Below are 18,764 nucleotides of genomic sequence, written 5' to 3'. Positions count from 1 at the left end.
CAATGTACAGCACAAAAAAAATCATCTGCAGTGTTAATATACTTAAACCCCAAAGGCCTTGCTTCCATTTATTGGTGCTTGGGGCTGGAGGCAAATGACAAAAAGCAGTGTGGTCTGGTTGTCACGCAAGATCTGCCCTTCTTCCACATATGTTGGAAAGCTACACACACTTATGAAAAGACTGGTCCTTTGTGTCCCGACGGTGCAATGCTGCTTTTGTCCTTTCGATGAAAACCTTCAATCCCATGACATCTTTGTTCTTGGGCTGTGGTTTTTAAACAATCTTCCACAAAAGCAAGGATTCTTCAGAAGTTTATTTGATGTAAGTTTCAGAAGAGCAAATTAAAAGATTGGAAAAAATACATAGTGCAAGCTTCCCTGAGAATTGTTGGTTCTCTATTACCAGTCTACTTTCCATCTAATGTGCAGCTGCAAGAAAATTAGGGTGCCCTTCTAGTCAGAAATTCTCAAGGTGTTAGAATTATTCTTCTAACAGTGGTGATCTTAGAATTACAGGTTATCCACAATTTCCTTTCAGGTTTGCAGAAAGGGTTTTGATTAGATGAGAATATATGTAAATAATTCCCCTTCTTCTTTTCTGATGACAGAAATTGGGCTCGCTATCAAGTTCAATCTTAAGGCTCGTACTGGGACAGAATATTTATTTATCCATAAAATGCCTTAAAGGGGGTCTTTCTTAGTGTCTGCGCTTGGCAGGCAGCTATTAAAAATCCAGAGAATATAATATTTTTCTCAGTATAGAATAAGTTTACTAAGACAGCTCATGATTTTTCAAATTAAGTTTAAGATTTATTACTTTATTATTTAACACTCTTCGTTCACAACATATTAGGGCCCTTCTCACACCCTACAAACCCCTTCTCCCATCAGCCATCCTTCTGCCTCCCAATTCCAAATATCTGAAAATGGGTTGAGATTCATTGCTGGATTTGTTAATATATTAAGGATTCTCTGATAGCATGAAATTAATCTCTGCTGTTTAGAAGTTTGGAGATTACATGCAACTACCTAAACATGGCATTTTTAGGACAACTGAGCTGCATATATTATTTTCTTGCTAGATTTTTCTAGTATCTTGTTTCCTTTTGTTTTGCTCTGTTGAAGTTAAATGGCACAAACATCAAAGCTGAAACTACTTAGCTTTTATATGTTGAGTTATTATCTAGATTTAAATTTAAACCAGCTAAAGCAATTGAATTCAAAATAGCTAACTCTGTGGATTATGAGAGCCTAGCCCTAACCTGATTTACAGTGTGCCTGTATACAATCCACTATTTTACTAAGATTCAGGCTGTACAAATTCTACCACCTTTAAATATGGCAATCACACAGTTTGAGATCGTTTGGAAATGAAGGAGTGAAGGAAGCCCTGTACAATTTAAATTTTAAGGTGCTGTAATTTTAATAGGGTCTTTGGTTCACATGGGTACAAACATTCATCTTCTGCTTAAAAGTATTTCTTGCATTAATATAAACACTTAAGACAGTATTTATAATTAAATACTAATCCAAAGGTCTACAGAAATCTAATATCTTCATTTTGATCAAAAATGACAAGTAAACCGAACATTAAAAAGAAGCAATAAAGACAAGTGCCAATTGTAATATTCACAATGGGTGGATTTTGGTAAAATAAATACAGCTTTCTGAAGCACAGCCAGTATCAAAATGATTTTTAAAAATATATAAATGGAAATCTTTTCATAATTTTGTGTTTTAAAATCCACTGAACAAGCTTTACATTATATTTTATTTTTAGTTGTTTTGCTGTTTACATTTTATTAGCCACTATGAATTCTTCTTCAAGGAGCAAAGCAAAGCAGAACTCAAATCATAAATAAAATTGAGAAAGTTGTTGCTTGGATGTTATAATGAATATTATAAATAATATAAAAAGAAACTTGGTATGATAGCAAACGATAAAGAAGTGGAAAAACTGATCAAATGATAAGCTGACTTGCAATCCAGGATCAGAAGGCAGATCATCACAAGTCAGGAAAAGAAACACAACCATAAAAGCAAAGCTTGGTCTTGCAGTACTTGTCCAAGTTTGATGTTCTTAGAATTTGAGGACAATTTCCAAATGAAAGATTAGAGTCAGGCCTCTAGCAGCAATTTTCAACATAAAATAACAGCACAAAGCATTCTGCTTTGCTGATTATTTTAAGATAGCTCAGGGAGGAAACATACTGTTAGGTGAGGGGTTTTTTAAAGACAGAATTGAAGTGGCTTGAGAGACAATTTCCCTTCCTTAATGCACAGAATTTTATTTTGTCCCATTTTGATTCTGTTGAAATTGCTTCTTAATGTATCTATTCTGATAACTGCCTTGAAACTAATATGGAAGGATATAAATTTCTGAAAGGAAATTAGAGAAAGGAAAAAAAAAACCCAAACAACATACCATGTACTGGAGACAATAACAACAGGAATACATAAGCACAAGCATATCTGTTTTCTTAGAAAACTGTCCACAAGGATGAGAGGAATAAAAATATCTGAATTCTGTGCTATTGAATATTTAGAGTAATAGGGCCATAATTTAATTAACAATATGGTGAAATGAATATGATTTCATTGAACAGTGAGCTTTCTGTAATAAGTTCATCCATTGACGAGTTTGTCTTTATTGCAAGTAAAACAAGTTCTTTATGGTTTGTGAGAGAAAGTGCAGCAAAAGTTTTGGTATCACATTGAGTTGACAGGGAAAAAAAGTCAATATGTATTATATTTCATTTTTAGATCACTCATTGCATAAAAAATGCAAAGCAAGAATTTGAGACCGACTTGGAAATTCTTGACAAACTATTTGAAAAAATATGGCTATACTTGGTATTTCCAAAAGCTCACAATGGTCTTAATCGTATGGATTGTTTGTAATCACATAATTTATTCTGAGAACTAAAAAAGAAAATTACCATATGCACTTTTCTTCACTGCTGTATATCTTTTCAATTTGGCAAATCATATGCAGATGTGAAGGAGGAATAAAATGTATTGAGGGGACTAATGAGAATAAAAGTAGTTTGGCAACCGAATCAATTATTTAGAAGGTTGGTGAGCTCTCAGTTGCTGGAGTTCTTGAAGCAGAGGCTGAATATACCTTAGTTCAAGATACTATGTGCCAAGCAGACAGGTGAGCATTACTAACCTCAATGATTTTATGTTTAAAGACATGACAAATATAATTATATAGGATCAAGCTAACTGTATTGCTATGTGTCTAAACTCTAAAAGGAATCAGCAATATAACAGACCAGGTACAAATCAACATCTGTGGGCAATAAAGTTTTGTAATCCAAACTAGAACTAAGGAGAAATTTTTCTGACAGTGAGAGAACAATTAACCAGTGGAATGGCTTGCCTTCAGAAGTTGTGGGTGCTTCATCACTGGAGGCTTTTAAGGAGAGATTGGACAGCCATTTGTCTGAAATGGTATAATGTCTCCTGCTTGAGCAGCGGGCTGGACTAGAAGACCTCCAAGATCCCTTCCAACTCTGTAAACTAAGATTTCTTAAAGTGCAAGGATTTCTGTGTCATTTTGCCACCACTAGATAAGATTTATGCCTAGAATTTGTAGCTTGCTAGGGTATTATTAGGCTTATGAAGTCCAAGGAAAGAAGCAGGCAAAAAACCCACATCTTTCATTTTCTAATATGATGAGAGAACTGCACAAGAATATTACACATCTTTTTGTATAACATGTTTTCACTATTCAGTCTTGTTATGGCTTTCACAAAAAAATATGAAACAGAAAGTGAATTACTCAAGGTTAAATATTGTTTAGAAGTTTCCTCTAATGCTAGTGTGCAAAACCTCAATTTTGCAAATAAGGAATATTTGGGGCATTACATACAGTGTTTATAATAATTTATCCAATCAAAGAAAAAGACAGAGGTATTGTAGTCTCACCTATGACTTCAGATACCGTGCAGTATAACTATTCAAATGCTTATTATACATTCTGTTCAGGAAGACTGTTGTCCCCTTGTGTAAGATATGCTGACAATGAAAAATGCTCAACAATGCTTTTCCTAGGAATTATAGGAATTATATTTACAGAGTTGCTTACTTTGTATCAGACAGGGTTGTATCCATTCTTAAACCTGATGTAAGTGGCCATTTACTGGCTCCTAGGGGGAAAAATCCTTGCCTGTTATTTTTCTAGGCATACAGGCAAAGTATGTTCATTTCTGCCTTGCTTGTGCCAATCTTAGGAAGAAGAAAATTCTTCAGACACCTATTGCTATACTAAAGCTGATTTGTGGGTTTCAGTTACTATCCCTAGCAATACTGATATTAATTACAGAGAGTAAATTTCTCTCTTTACATAAATTTCTCCCTTTACATAAAATTCTATTTGGAATGAGTGGTGAATGTTTTATATCAATTAACAGCATTTTTTTTTGCAAAATAATCATATTTACACAACATTTTTAATATCATATGATTCTGGGCAATTTGAATGCATAACATCTATAGAAGAATGGGAATAAATCAATCAAAAGGTATGAATGACAAAAAATGCCCTTGAACCTCTCTCCCAATACTTGTACAGATATGTAATGCAGCCTCTGGTCTGCTTCAGATATACATGCACAAATTTGATTATAAAACATCTCACCATTTTGCAACTAAATGTTGAGCAATTTCACACATTGTTAGGAATACCCCTAAGCATGTGACCGTGATAGCCAGGTATACAGAAATATTGTCATAGGCTGAAGCTATGCATATATAAATGTGTTCTTCATAATTCCACCTTATGGAAGACTGGCTTTTTTTTGCTACTGCAGCAAAGACATCTCGTGTGAAATAACCCTGAGATTGGGTTCCCTTGAGAATTCTTCTGTTTGTGATTAAATGAATCGAATCTCGTGGCTCATTTATGCATCAGACAAGAGACTAAGGATTATATCTATATGTAACATTCTCTTTGATGCCTATTACTATATTTATCTGCATTTTATCGGAGAGCAAGGCATTTAAGGGCAGGCTTTTTTTTCTCTTTCACATTCTCCCTTTTTTTCAAGAAGTATTCCTGTAGTTACTGTGAACTCATGATATTGAGATCACATTGAGCTTGGCTTCATTACCTTATGTTGTTATGTGAATTTGTATGGTTTTTGGCTTAGTGTAAATTCAACCACCAGGAATTTCCTTTGTTTATGACTGTCTAATTTGTTGTATGAATCCAATTGTTTGTGATTTAAATAATAAAATATTGTTTAGTGTGTGAATTAGGCAGCATGGGATAAAATAAAATTTGAGCTCTGGGAGAAATATTAAACTGTAGCAGCTTGAGTTGAATGCTTAGGGACTCATACTGGGAACAGCATGATTTGTGAATAGAGATATTGTTAATCTGCGGGACTATGTCCCATACTCAATAAACTGTTAAGTGATTATACACATTTTTAAATTACTTGTGAAAACTGTTCTGACATAAGTGCAATGCTCTGCTCTTTGGAACTTTACCTAATGCTTATGCATGCAAAAATATATTTAATATGGTTTAAATTCATATTTTTCAGCCATTCAATATATTTTATGTAGCAAAGAAGATTAAAAAAATAAATTATGTACAAAGGTAACCTGTGCTTCTAGAAATCTCTGCATTCTTCAGCATTTTAATAACATTTGAAAAGTGGTAATGTTTGTGATGAATGAAATGGAATCTTAGAATTAACAATAAGACATGTCTGTGGTTTCCATTTCAACTTTTGGTATTTCTTATGAAACTTACAAATTGAGGCAGTGGGTAAATCTTGGGAAAGCTCATGTCCTTGTGTCAGGTTTTTACAAGAGGAGTATAGAAAGAGAAATGGGATTTATCCTATCTCAAATTTTCTGAAATTTATATTTTACAGACTGAGTTTTCCTTTCCATTATACTCATAAATCCCCAAATATATTTTATTTGTGATATTCACTAGTGATATGGGGAAAAAACAGATTATGGCTCTAGCAAACTAAGAAGTTAACTCAGAGATAATGACAATGTAATGGCAATGACTGTTACTACATTCTTGTAGATATTCTGGTTTTTTGTTTCTTTCCATGCGGTTGGAGATTGCTTAAAGTGAAAAATTTCAGATTAGTTTTGTCTCAAACATTTTACTGGACAAATAGTGAAATACGCAAGAGTTCCCAGGATCAGCTGACTCGAGATTGTCAAGGCTTGATGAAAGACTGAGCTTTTGACCAAAAGGGGATTCAAGTAAGTTATGAGGGAAATGACCTGTGCAAATACTCAGTGCTTTGAGAATCAATCCATACTGATTCAAAGCATCAGATTAACTCAGTGAATTGAAGGAGCATAAATAAAATACATCTAAATCAATTCACATTAATTGGGTATTTTCTTCACATGTGCAGTTGCACTTTAAGGCCTGAATTGGTCCTAATAGAGTCCATTCCAATTGGAGGTTCTATTTGAATTGATTTAGGTGTCTGAATCAAATATATCTTCTGAAATAATTTAAGCATTTGCATTGAATCAGATCTTATTCACACACCTCAGTAGAACATCTGTGCACATTGAACCACGTTCTATAATTATCTCAATGTACATGCAGATACTACAGTAGGTTTCCAAAAGCTAGCAGACTTTTTTCCATATCCTGCCAGCCAGTTTTCATGCAATCCACCTTTCTGATTTTAAAAAAAGATAAAACTGGGGATTGTACAATTATTGTTTGGTGTGTGTGCACATGTGCACGCAAGCAGATAGATAGATAGATAGATAGATAGATAGATAGATAGATAGATAGATAGATAGATAGATAGATAGATAGATAGATAGATAGATAGATAGATACCTCCAAATTCATAGTCCATTTATGAAGAGTCGGAAGGCATCTCAATTATACACTTTCTCCTTAGATCATTACCATCACAATCAATTATTAAGTGCCCAAGGTTTTCCATTTTCCTCTAAGATTAGAGTATGCACTTACTGGTGCTGGTGCAATTTTCTAACTTGTCAACTTAATATTCCATATGTATTCTAGATATTATCCACTGTTCTTCATTGACTGTAGAAAAAAATGACCTTTTTCAAGCACAGATATTTATCCAGTTTGCCATATTTTAAGTTCCATGGTTTTTAGAATTAAATGATCATAGTACTGTATTATCATTTTCCATCTTTTTCTTAGTAAAATTGTTCTAGCTTTCAAAAACATTTTAAAAAGATGGTAAGTTACTATTGAAGATGATCTCATCAGCATCGTTGAAACGTCTGTATAAATAGAGCATTTAAAGAAGGAGAACCAAGGTTCTTCATGCATATAAGCATGTAAGCACATGACAAGCTCATAGCTGAGATCTTTGAAATGAGCCAAAGTAGAATCTTGAATCTACTCTCTTTTCCTCTTCTTTGAAGACCCATCTGCCATCAAATGGAAAATGTGTTTCCATGGCAGACTTGATGTCAGTTTGATATTGATGATGCTCGAACCAGAGCGGAAACTGAAACGGGCCACCATCCTTTAAAATCTCATACAAAGCTGCATGAAGTACAGCTGAATGAGGGTACCTGAAGAAGAAAGAGGAGGAGGAGGAACAGATGACAAAGCTTTAGTAGTCTTGAGCTTGTGTGTTGTCAAAGAAATATGTTCTTTCCTCCCAGGTAAATTGCTTCTAGATTAATGAAGCAGGGGAGACATTGAGTTTTGGAGTTGAAGTGTAAAAATGTCTCCTGACATTTATAGCAAAATAGATCCAAATGGCATGTATTGGCTTTACTTCTCAGTCATCTTGTCGGCACATTGGGAAGTTGACAAAAGTGAAGACATTAAACTCTATCAGTACTGAGAAACACAAGAAAATGGCATAGAGGGTGAGCACATAGATGCCCAATTTCTTATCAAGTTTCCATTTATTTAAGTGGATCCCGCCAACCTGTAAAAACATGGGGAATGAATTATTTAATATTGAAGGCAATATATATGCTGTAGGCTAAAAAAAAGCACTTTAAATGAGAACTTCAAAAATCATACAAGGAAACTAATTTCCATGACCTTTACAACTGGAGAAACTCTAAATCCTATAATACAAAATGTTTGTGGAGGAGTTATTAGAAAGTCTATAAAAGGAAATGAGTGTTTTATGATTCACATATTCAACTGATTTTTTTTTAATTAGGTGACAATCCAGCATGTTGCTTTAAGTGTTGTACAAATATCAAGAAATAAGTCTCCTGGGACGCTTCATGGATTTCAATTAAGAGTTAGTATAAAAAATTACTAAGCTACCTGAACAAAGTAAGGGTTTCAACTGTTGTATTATACCCGTATCTGCGTAGCTTCACTCGGTCATCTCTATTTTTTTAATTCCTCAAACTTTAATTTTATTCCATCCTTTTCCCCATTTTATCTGTTTCTGCAGGTTCTTCTTTATATACATATTGGATCTCAGTTTAGAAGATACAATAGCCCCATTTATTGTCTGTTAAACTGAGGATCAATTTTAGATAAACTGTATAGAATAAAAAAACAATATTCTCTTAAATATTCTTCTAAATATGAATAATTTTTATTGCCAGCTTATGAAAAAGAGATCGGACAACCAGTCTGGAATGGTATCAGGCAGGGGTAGTCAACCTTGGCTCTTTTATGACTCGTGGACTTCAACTCCCAGAATTCCTGAGCCAGCTAGTCATAAAAGAGCCAAGGTTGACTACCCCTGGTATAAGGTTTCCTGCTCAAGCAGGGGGTTGGGACTACAAGACCTCCAAGGTCCCTTCCAACTTTTCTATGTTCTGGTGAGAGAGAAGTTCCCTGAGGATGGGCTCCAGAATGAGACTGAAAGCTTGGAGGACTAAACCTTTGGTCCTGGTGACCGACCCAGATTGGATCCCGAGGATGTGACTGCTAAAAGTTGTCTGGTAAATTTAGGAAATCCAGAAATTTTGGCCCCATTTATGTCACTTAGGTAATTTCTCAAATGACATACATTGATAGGAGGACATAAATTCAGATTCAACAGACAGCATATCATCTGAATGTACTGTTAAACCAAGGTTTTATTTTATCCATGCTTTTTAATGCACATATTTTTGCAAGTTTTAAAGCAATTCATTTTCCCAATCAAAGCTCTTTTTGTAAATTATTTTTACAAATGTAAGTTTTTTAATAGTAGTCCCAAAGATGCTTTTTCAAGAGGCAACAGGACTTTCTTGTTTTTCTTTGAAGATGTTTCGCTTCTCATCCAAGAAGCTTTTTCAGCTCTTCAGTCTGACCTGGGTGACTGAGAATCTCCATAGACCACTTTAAATAGTACAACTCATTTGTAAAGTCTATTAAATAGCTATGTTGACTAAATAATAGTAGTACATTTTGCATGACAAATATAAGTTAACTATTAAAAAAATCCCATCTCTAGATATGTTGTATAATATGACTGGATGCAGAAATAAATTAATTCATCAGTTCACTTACAGTAAGAGCTACAGACCCCAGAAGAAGCACAACAGAATAAAGTAGTCCTTTGCTGTTTATCTTAACCTATGAAAGTCAGAAAAGATAGATTAAAGTACTTGTCACGTTTAAGAATATAATCATTAGAAAACTGCTGTTTTCTAATCCCCTATAAAGGGGGATTGTAAAAACCGGAGCTTTTTTTCTCATAGAACACCCAGAACTGAGTTCCGGCATCTTTTTTGGATGGAACCTTGTAGGGTAGGCAAGGCGGGTTGTATGATGTGTGTGAGTTCCGGCACCTTTTTTTTTTTTTAGAAAAAAAGCACTGGTAAAAACAATACTCATAATTTCATCTCCAATGAATTCAACAGGCAATGTCTTACGAAGGACCTTTGCCTTTCCTTACAGAAAGAAACAGAGGTTTAATTTTGCAAAATACTAGCTTCAAATAGGTTTACTTCAGAGGGAAGATTCATTCAGGAATCCAAAATGCAAAGGAAACAATTGAACATTTTTGAAGGGAGCACATTGGTTATGATAATGCTTTAATAACACTAGAGAGAACAATGATAGTCAAAGGTAAAGAATTAGTATAACTGTATAACTATAACTATACCTACTGGCCGTTGAGCAGGCCTTAAGAGACATAGTAACAAAACAACAAGAAACAATTAAGAGATTTCGTGAGATAGTATTGGTTCCTTCTGGAGGCCCCTGAGAAATCTAAAACAAACTGCAGAGATCTATGTGTACTATACCTACATGCTTCTGAGGTGTTCTGCCATCTTATTTCAGAGCCAGCTGTAAGCTTGGCGGAGAAAGAGGTATGTATGCTGGAGAAATAGTTTTATGAAATTTTTGCTTATAGATTTGCCTGAAAATCTCAATATTTAGGGTACCTTTTCTGAATAAGGCCATGTTGCAATTGGCACAATTCCAATATGGTCTTATTTCAATTTCCAGCGTAATTGACCATCATGGCCAAAGTCTAGCTGAGAAGACTGGGACCTCTTGTCCTAGCTCACAATGTATCTACAGCTAATCAAGCTGGGGAAAGCTGATTTCAACTAAACCATACCCAAACAATTGTTTTCTTCAATCATATTTTCTGTGACAAAAACTTTGAACAGATTTATTTACATCTGGATACATACGTATGAGCCGTAATGAACCACCATAGTCTGTAAGCCCCATGGTACTCCAAGCCCCACAAGAATGTCAAACACATTGCTTCCAATTGTATTGGACACTGCCATGTCACCTAATCCTGAAAAATAAACATTTCACAATTCAAACCATTTTGATTCATACAATGATTTATTTTACAACAAGCAAGAAGCAGGGAGAATAAGCTTTCCTCCTCTACCAAGAGGCCTCATCTAGAGGTAATGAATGTAGGCCATAAATTGGCCAGGAATCCCTACAATAATTCTTCACAGAACCAATTATTTTGATTGAGGGAGAGAAAAGGCAAGTTTAGGTATAAATGGGCTTAAAAGTATGTTATAATTCTGAGACATTCAAAGGGTCACATAATATATTTGAAATCTCAAAATGTAGCTTAATAAAATTAGTTCTATTCAGGATGCTGAGGCTTAGATTCCCACAGAGAACAAGGGGGCTCTTCCAATATTATGGAATTCTGTGTGGATTCCTACACAAAACGACACACCCCTTCCAATGTAATGATCCAATGAATTCTAATAATTTCTGTGGGGAATTATTTTTTTTACAAATCTCTTTTTTTTTTTTTTTTAATTAGTCAAATTTGGCTGTTTATTGGTAAAGCCCCAATACAAATGCATTTAAAGAAAATAAATGGATAAAATCTAGTCTATTTTAACTCTTGAGACTGGAATAACAAGTTGATGGTGAGTTGGAGATTGCAGCATTGATAAATTAATCAAACCCATAAATGGATTAAATTTTCATGAAAGCATAAAACAAATTTCTGATTATTGGAGGACAGCTCCCACAGTTTATTTTTACTGAAATATTTTTAAATATCTGAGATTTAATCAATTGAATCAACACAAGATTAATAATATTGAAATAAAACATCCTTTGTTTATATATTACATAACATGTTTAAAGCAATATTTTTAAAAAAGCTTATATAAGAGAAAGGAGGGTGCTGTTTTAAATTGGTGTTTGTGATTCAAACTTTACATGTGAATTTGCATTACAAATAATAGATACAGAATAAAATATTGAGAAGGCTAGTACCCCCTTATAAAAGGTATACTAACACCTTCCTCTCTTGGATATCTGTATCAATATATTTCTCTCCTGAATATTTGAGATAATTTTTAGTCAGTCCAAGAATTGTAAATAAATTAGTTGTGCTTTTCGACTGATATGAATGGGATAAAGGGAATTATGGAGCACTGAATCTGGATCACCTGCAAAGGTCTTTTTCAAAAGGCAAATGGATTTTCTTCGTTTTTCCTTGAAGACATTTTGCTTCTCATCCAAGAAGCTTTTTCAGTTCTGAATTTCTTCATTTTAGAACTGAAGAAACTTCTTGGATAAGAAACAAAATGTCTTCAAGGATAAACAATGAAAGTCCAGTGGCCTTTTGGAAAAAACCTCTTTGAGACAACCATGACTGGATGACTGAAAATCTCCACAGACATCAGTTTGTAATTTTAAAAATGGCATGAATGTTTAGGCTCACACTTTCATTTAGACAATTTTACGCATTTCCAAAGTATAAAACCATACAGTGGTTTGTAAGCAATTTCCTCCTACACAGTATTTTCTCTCAAATGTCTCTTAACACACACATATTTGTATGCAGGTTTTGTTAATCAATTTTGCACACATTTTAATCAGAGGACTGTAATTCAAAATTAAGAAAATTGCAAAAACTGAAGGATACCTGCATTCTGATTCAGATATTAATTTAGGCAATTCAAATGATATTAGCCTGTGTTGAAACCTGAATGAAATGAATGTGATTTTAACAATCTCAGCCCCATCTCTACAACAATAATGTAGGAGCTCTGCTTAATGATGTGGAAAACAAGCACAGTCCCAAAGGTGCTTTTTCAGGAGGCAACTGGACTTTCTTTTTTCTGTTTGAAGACATTTCGCTTCTCATCCAAGAAGCTTCTTCAGCTCTGACTAGATGGGTGGGGAATGGAAGGATTTATACTCCTTGCAAATAGCTGGTCATTTGCATTATTTTAGAGGGTCCTTGGGGTCATCTGGAGCAGAGGCCCCCAATCTTCTGGGCACCAAGGACCAGTTCTGTGGAGAGAGGTATTTCCATGGACCGGAGGGGGCATGGCTTCACGTGCTGCCTGCATCCCACGGAGGGGGCTTTGCTTGTTTGTGCGGACCGATTGCTGGCATGCCGCAGCCTGGTACCGGTCCACGGACCGGGGGTTGGAGACCCCTAATCTGGAGGATTATTTGTGTCCTCAGGGTCACCCGAGTAGTGCAAATGGGTGTGGAACTTTCTGGCTGCAGGATGTTTTGCCCTGTTCCTGTAGTCTGCAATGTTTTCTGGAAATCCATTCATATTCCTGCACCATTCGAGGGTGTTCATCCCAAAGTGCAGCCAGAAGGTTCCACACACATTTGCACTACTCAGATGACCCCAACGACCCTCTAAAAGAAAGCAAATGACCAGCTGTCTGCAAGGAGTATAAATCCTTCCATTCCCCACCATCCAGTCAAAGAAAAACAAGAAAGCCCAGTTGCCTCCTGAAAAAGCACCTTTGGGACAACCATGACCTGGATGACTGAGAATCTTCATAGACAAAACAAGCACAGCATTTATCTGAAACCAGTGCAGGCCTTACCTTGTCTTGCTACTATTAAACTGGCCATGCAGTCTGGTACACTAGTCCCTGCAGCTAGGAAAGTAATGCCCATGATAACATCAGGAATCCCTAGAGTGTAACCAATCACTGTTACCTGTGCAACAAAGGAAAACAAGTTGATGAAAACAATAGAACATCCTGAGTCTTAGACCATCTTTAACTGCTTGAGCAAGTGGGTGTTAAATGAACCAAGCTAATAAACACAAGAATTTCTATGCTACAACAAATTAGCAGCCATAAACTATGTAGAACAGATTCTTAAATCTAACATCTTTTATACATGTTGGATTTCAACTCATACTCGCAAAGGTCATGCCAGCTAGCTGTGACAGCAACTCTAGACCAATATCTTGAAGATGCCACACTACAGAAGGCCAATCCTAGGACACAGTAAAAATGCTTTGCAGCTTCTAGGGATAACCTGTTTTGTATATGTATTGATGTGTTGTCCAGACTACCATCTTGTAATTGTCATGTAATTCTTTTTTTTTTACATTAATTTTTATTACATTTATATTTACAGGGTGTTTTTATGTTCTTTATTTTGGGAGTTGCCCAGAGTCAATTGGAATCAAGCAACATCAAAATCAAATCAATAAAAACTGAGGAGAAAAAAGCTGAGGTTTTCTTTTCTATTTCATTTTTTCTTTTCATTGTCCAGTGAATGTGCATATTTGGAATGCAGAAACTCTGCGTGATCACAATCTTTACTTAGCATGTCTAAACTGGTTCCACTGGAACTTCAAAATTTCAAATTATTTATCTTCAAGTGGTTTTTTTTCTCCTGCATGAAGCAGAAACCTAAAGAAAGCATAATTAATGTGCAAGACTAGTAAAATTTGAGTTCAAGTCCACACTTTGTCACGAAGTTCACAGGGTTGACTTAATCAGATTAATCCCAATATTACATCCAAATTTACCTCATGGGATTTACTGCTTTGAGAATTAAATTAGCAAGAGATGCTCGTGTATGCTGTCCTGTGTTTCTTGGATTAAAATAGGATCAATGAATTGGTGCTAATTGTGAGTAATATGACACAGCTTTTCTGATAGGGTGCTTCATGGGTCCATGTCTGGACTCTAATTCTAAGAATTCCTAACAGCATGATAGATAACCTTTGTTGTCATTTTTTTACTGTGGGCACACTGGCACACATTAAAAATGAAATTTTGTTGCTTGCTCTCAAAAGTGTACACATAGATAACACACATTTAAACATGCTATATACAACATATATATAAACCTACACCCCTACATATAAATAACATAAATATTAATCACTGTCCATCTTGAATACATAGCGGAAGGAGGAAGCTTTAGAGTTCACAAGGTTAATACTGTATGGAACAAAACTGTGATTGAATCTGGATGTTCTGCTTCGGATACCACGGAGCCTCCTCCCAGAAGGTAACAAGGAAAACAGGTCGTGAAGAGGATGTGTAGTGTCCCAGAGAATCTTGCAGATCCTGCTCAAGCAATCCTTATATGTTATGTCCTGGATGGAAGGGAGGGAACTGCTAATGATATTTTCTGCCATCCTCACCACTCTCTGCACTGCAATAACTGTCTGGGCTTTTCTAGAATTTGTAAATCTAGCATGGATGAAATGTCAAATGGTAATCCAATGAATAATCACACCACCAACTCTGAGAAAAGAAGAATCTCCACTTGTCCTTGGCTGAAACCCAAATGTGGCACTGTGACACAAGATTTATTTTTCCTAGTTATTGAAAAAGAAGCTAATCAGGTCAACGCTGCGAGTTGATTAACACACTGTCTTAACAGGCTCCAGAAGGCCAGGTGAACTGGAAGGCAAGATATGGCATTTTCCAGTAACATAAATATTTGCTAGGTGTTTTAAAAAAATGAACAAAGGATGAAAAAAGTAAAAAAAAAAGGAGGAGGTTACGTTTTAAGTATCACAATTGTTCCTTTAAAATAAAAGAATTATTTGAATGCTGATATTGCACACATCAAACATTTCCTTTGCTGTCTTTCAATTAGATTTAAATAGTAATGTTCTTCATTACTTTGTTTTCTCCCTAACTTCATAAAAAATGATATCTTAATCACCACCACCCCCATATCTTTGCAATCACTCACCATCCACACCATAAAGTAGGAAAACAAAGCAATCCATAATGTGGAAAAGAGAAATGTCACCATGAAAAATTTTTCCCAGCGTGGCTTGCTGCAGTTTGGGATGGTGAAAAAGAGGAGAAATATCAGTGGCCAGGTCAGGATCCATTTGACTTTTTCCATTTTTCCTTCTGGAGAGCAAAAGAAAAGAAAAGGGAACCAGTTTGTCGATGTACATTGCTGTACTGTTATGTACTAGAGCACATTAGAAGGAAATAAAGCCAATATTATAGTTGTGCATTTTAGCAGAGGGGAAGGTAGAGGAAGAAAGGGAACCCAAATTCTATTCCCAATTTAGTGGAGTTTGCCTGTGGAGAGGGACAGCATGTCTGAATTGTGCTACATTCATTGCTCTTGTTTCTCAGACAGCAGTACTTGAAGCAAGGATATCTTGAAAAGCATTCCCAAGATGGTTGGGATTACAGGTAGTCCTCGATTTACGACCACAACTGAGCCCAAAATTTCTCTCCGCAAACGGGGTAAGGTGGCTGGCTCCCTTCCCAACCAGGTCCGGTCGTCCTGCAGCCCCCCAGGACGTTGTAAACAGGGTAAGGCGAGCAGGGTGGTTGGCGGCGGTTGTGTGTGTGGCTGGGTCGGCCTCGCAGGGCTCGACATGACATTTGTTAAGTGAGTTTTATCCCATTTTATGACTTTTGTTGAAATGCTTGTCAAGTGAATCACTGCAGTTGTTAAATTAGTAATACGGTTGTTAAGTGAATCTGGCTTCCCCATTGACTTTGCTTGTCAGAAGACCGTAAAAGGTGATTGTCAACTTCTGAAAAGAACCTGGCTAAAGCCATCTTTGTCGTTCTTAGTTGCCACACAGGTTGGGAGGAGGGGGAAGGAAAGTGAAACTATTGCTAGACTAAACACGGAGTGGTCCCGTGAGAACCAAGGTCATCCCACAGGTGCTGAAAGTTGGAGAGAAGGAGTGTCATGGAGCCCACCAATTGTCCTCATTGAGTAGTGGTGATTAATGGCCTAGTAGGGGGTAATCTGTGTGGGAATTTTAGAGTTGGTTTTACTTTTGATCGTGCCGATATTATGTATCCAATAAACATGTTCTTTGAGGAAGCTTCAAGCCTTGGAGTTCTGATTTGGCTGGGTTCATTAGTCGGAACCTTGACAGTGATCTCATGACCCCATAATGTCATAAATATGAGTCAGTTGCCAAATGACTGAATTTTGATCACATGACTATGGGGATGCTGCAACAGTTGTAAGTGTGAAAAACGGTCATAAGTCACCTGTGTAACTTCGAACAGTCACTTAATGAACTGTTGTAATTTGAGGACTATCTATATATGAAGAAATATAGTAGCCAGATACACAATCTCAGTCTTCCCTCCATTTTCCACATTTATTGTGAATCGTGTGTTTTCTTCACAAAAACTGCTTAACCCTTTGGGCTTTGATATCCAGAAAACTGTAGATTTCATCCCTTTTTTTCTTAAATCACAATTCTTAAATTATTATGTTTGGTCACACAATATGATTAAAATATATGGTTGGTCACACAGTCAACCATATGTTTAGATTGGATTTGGCATTTTTATCCTATTATTATTATTACTACTACTATTATTACTACTGCTGCTACCATTATTACAGAAAAACTACTTAAGTCCTAACAAGCAGGCACCAAACAAAAACACGCACGGATCCTTTTAAAAAACTATGTATTTAAGCCATTTAATAGCCATACTGAAGATATTTGGAAGAACCTAAAAATAAATGTTTTGGAAAAACAAAGAGAGAAAAAATTGTAATTGTGACGCAGTTGCAGTTTCAAAGGAAAAGAATGTCACAATTTGGAGTGATATAGAAAAAGGATCCCTCTTCCCAACTAATGGTCCTAGGAAGAGAGAAACTTTTCCAAGATGCTTGCCAATCAAGGTCATAATATCTGGCCAGAAGAGGCAGTCCTTTAAATAAGCAAACCTTCTTTAGGATGTTAAAGAGTATTTAGGATGTTAAAGAATAAAACCAGTAAGTATTCTAAACTGAGACTAGGAAATAAACAGCAACGAAGGCAAAACTTTCATTGTAGGATTGATAGGATTTTGTTATAATTTGCAGGCTCTTCAAGGCAAAGTAAAACCATCTAATTAATGAACAAATATATCTTCTACTGGTTAACTTCATGCATAGACTGAGGTCCTTTTTTTCAAGAAATGCCTCAATTTGCCATTGCTCAGGGAGTAGCATTGCTCTGAGAGTGCTCCACAAAGCAAATTTGTTGCATTCTTCACAATGCACAGTCAGTTGCCAACAGAGGTTGCTACATGTACACATTGTACCGGTATGTGCAAAGACTTTTTCCAAGTAATGGAAGAGTCCCAGAGCATTGGCATGAAACATTTCAACAAGGCAAATAGGATAAGAAAGATAAGGTTGACCCCAGGACAGAAAAGCCCTCTTCAAGATAAATTGTAGCCACTACTTTCTACAGTATAGTCTGCTGTTCAGTTCTTCCCCAGCTTGTGCATTTATGTTAACCAGATTTTATTTTTTTTAAAAAAAATGAAGCAGAATGTTTTCCATCACTAAAAACAATCCCTAACAACAAAGTTAAAATAAGAGAAAATGAATAATAAATGGTTCTCATTTCAGGAAAGAAACACTTGGGCAATCTTAGCTAAGAGCGTATTAATTCTAATTTACCACCCCACTCCCAGCAATGATCAACAAGAGACCATAAAATGAGCAGAGTGCTGTTTCCAGGCTAGATAGCCATTGCCTTACTTGGATTTGTCTAAATTGACATAAACTGGATCTAAAAGGAAATACAGAAAATATAAGATCACAATGGCTTTGGTAAAAGAAAAGCTGGTGGTTCTATTTAGATCTTTCCTGACATCAATGTGCTTCTGCCAAGGAATAAGAAATATAGCTGGGTTACCCACTATTTCTTTTCCTAGACAGATTCCTAGGTATACCCTGAAACTTTAGTACCAAGCTATGATCAATATTCCAAGCTGTCATTTCTAACTTGAGACTGCAGCATTTTATAAATCAATAGATAGACCAAAATTATCCAGAAAGCAGACTGGAGTCACTTTATAACCAACAAAAATGTCCTAAGAAATGTCCTCATATTCTCTTCAAATTCCTAGCACTTTCTAAATTGTTCAAATCAAGCACTGAAAAAGAAATAGTATTTACAAAAATTCCATATGAATGTTTTCTCCACATTAACTTGTACTAGTTAGTCCACAGATTCTTAAATGTCCAATTTAGGGATGGGGATGATTATTTTATAAAAGTCAGTAGCATCCAGATGATTCAGTTCTACTTTTCACAGATATGGAGCATTTACTGTACATACAAACCTTTAAACAAAGTCCCT

The 18,764-nt window shown here is 35.7% G+C and overlaps 1 protein-coding gene across 1 annotated transcript in view; it reads right to left on the bottom strand.

Moving 5' to 3' along the window:
• Window positions 1–7,772: 7,772 nt before the first annotated feature.
• The window catches only part of SLC24A4 (solute carrier family 24 member 4), a 111,871-nt gene continuing 100,879 nt past the window's right edge, over window positions 7,773–18,764 (bottom strand). The window contains exons 13-17 of the mRNA XM_029286303.1: window positions 15,380–15,546; window positions 13,255–13,369; window positions 10,600–10,712; window positions 9,464–9,529; window positions 7,773–7,925 (exon numbers count right to left, since the gene is read on the bottom strand). Coding sequence (XP_029142136.1) covers window positions 7,773–7,925; window positions 9,464–9,529; window positions 10,600–10,712; window positions 13,255–13,369; window positions 15,380–15,546 — 614 coding nt within the window. The remainder of the gene's footprint in view (window positions 7,926–9,463; window positions 9,530–10,599; window positions 10,713–13,254; window positions 13,370–15,379; window positions 15,547–18,764) is intronic.

The sequence above is a fragment of the Protobothrops mucrosquamatus genome, unplaced genomic scaffold, assembly GCF_001527695.2.
Source record: "Protobothrops mucrosquamatus isolate PMUCROS unplaced genomic scaffold, P.Mucros_1.0 scaffold_211, whole genome shotgun sequence".
NCBI lineage: Eukaryota > Metazoa > Chordata > Lepidosauria > Squamata > Viperidae > Protobothrops > Protobothrops mucrosquamatus.
This window is presented reverse-complemented; position numbering and strand designations above follow the sequence as displayed.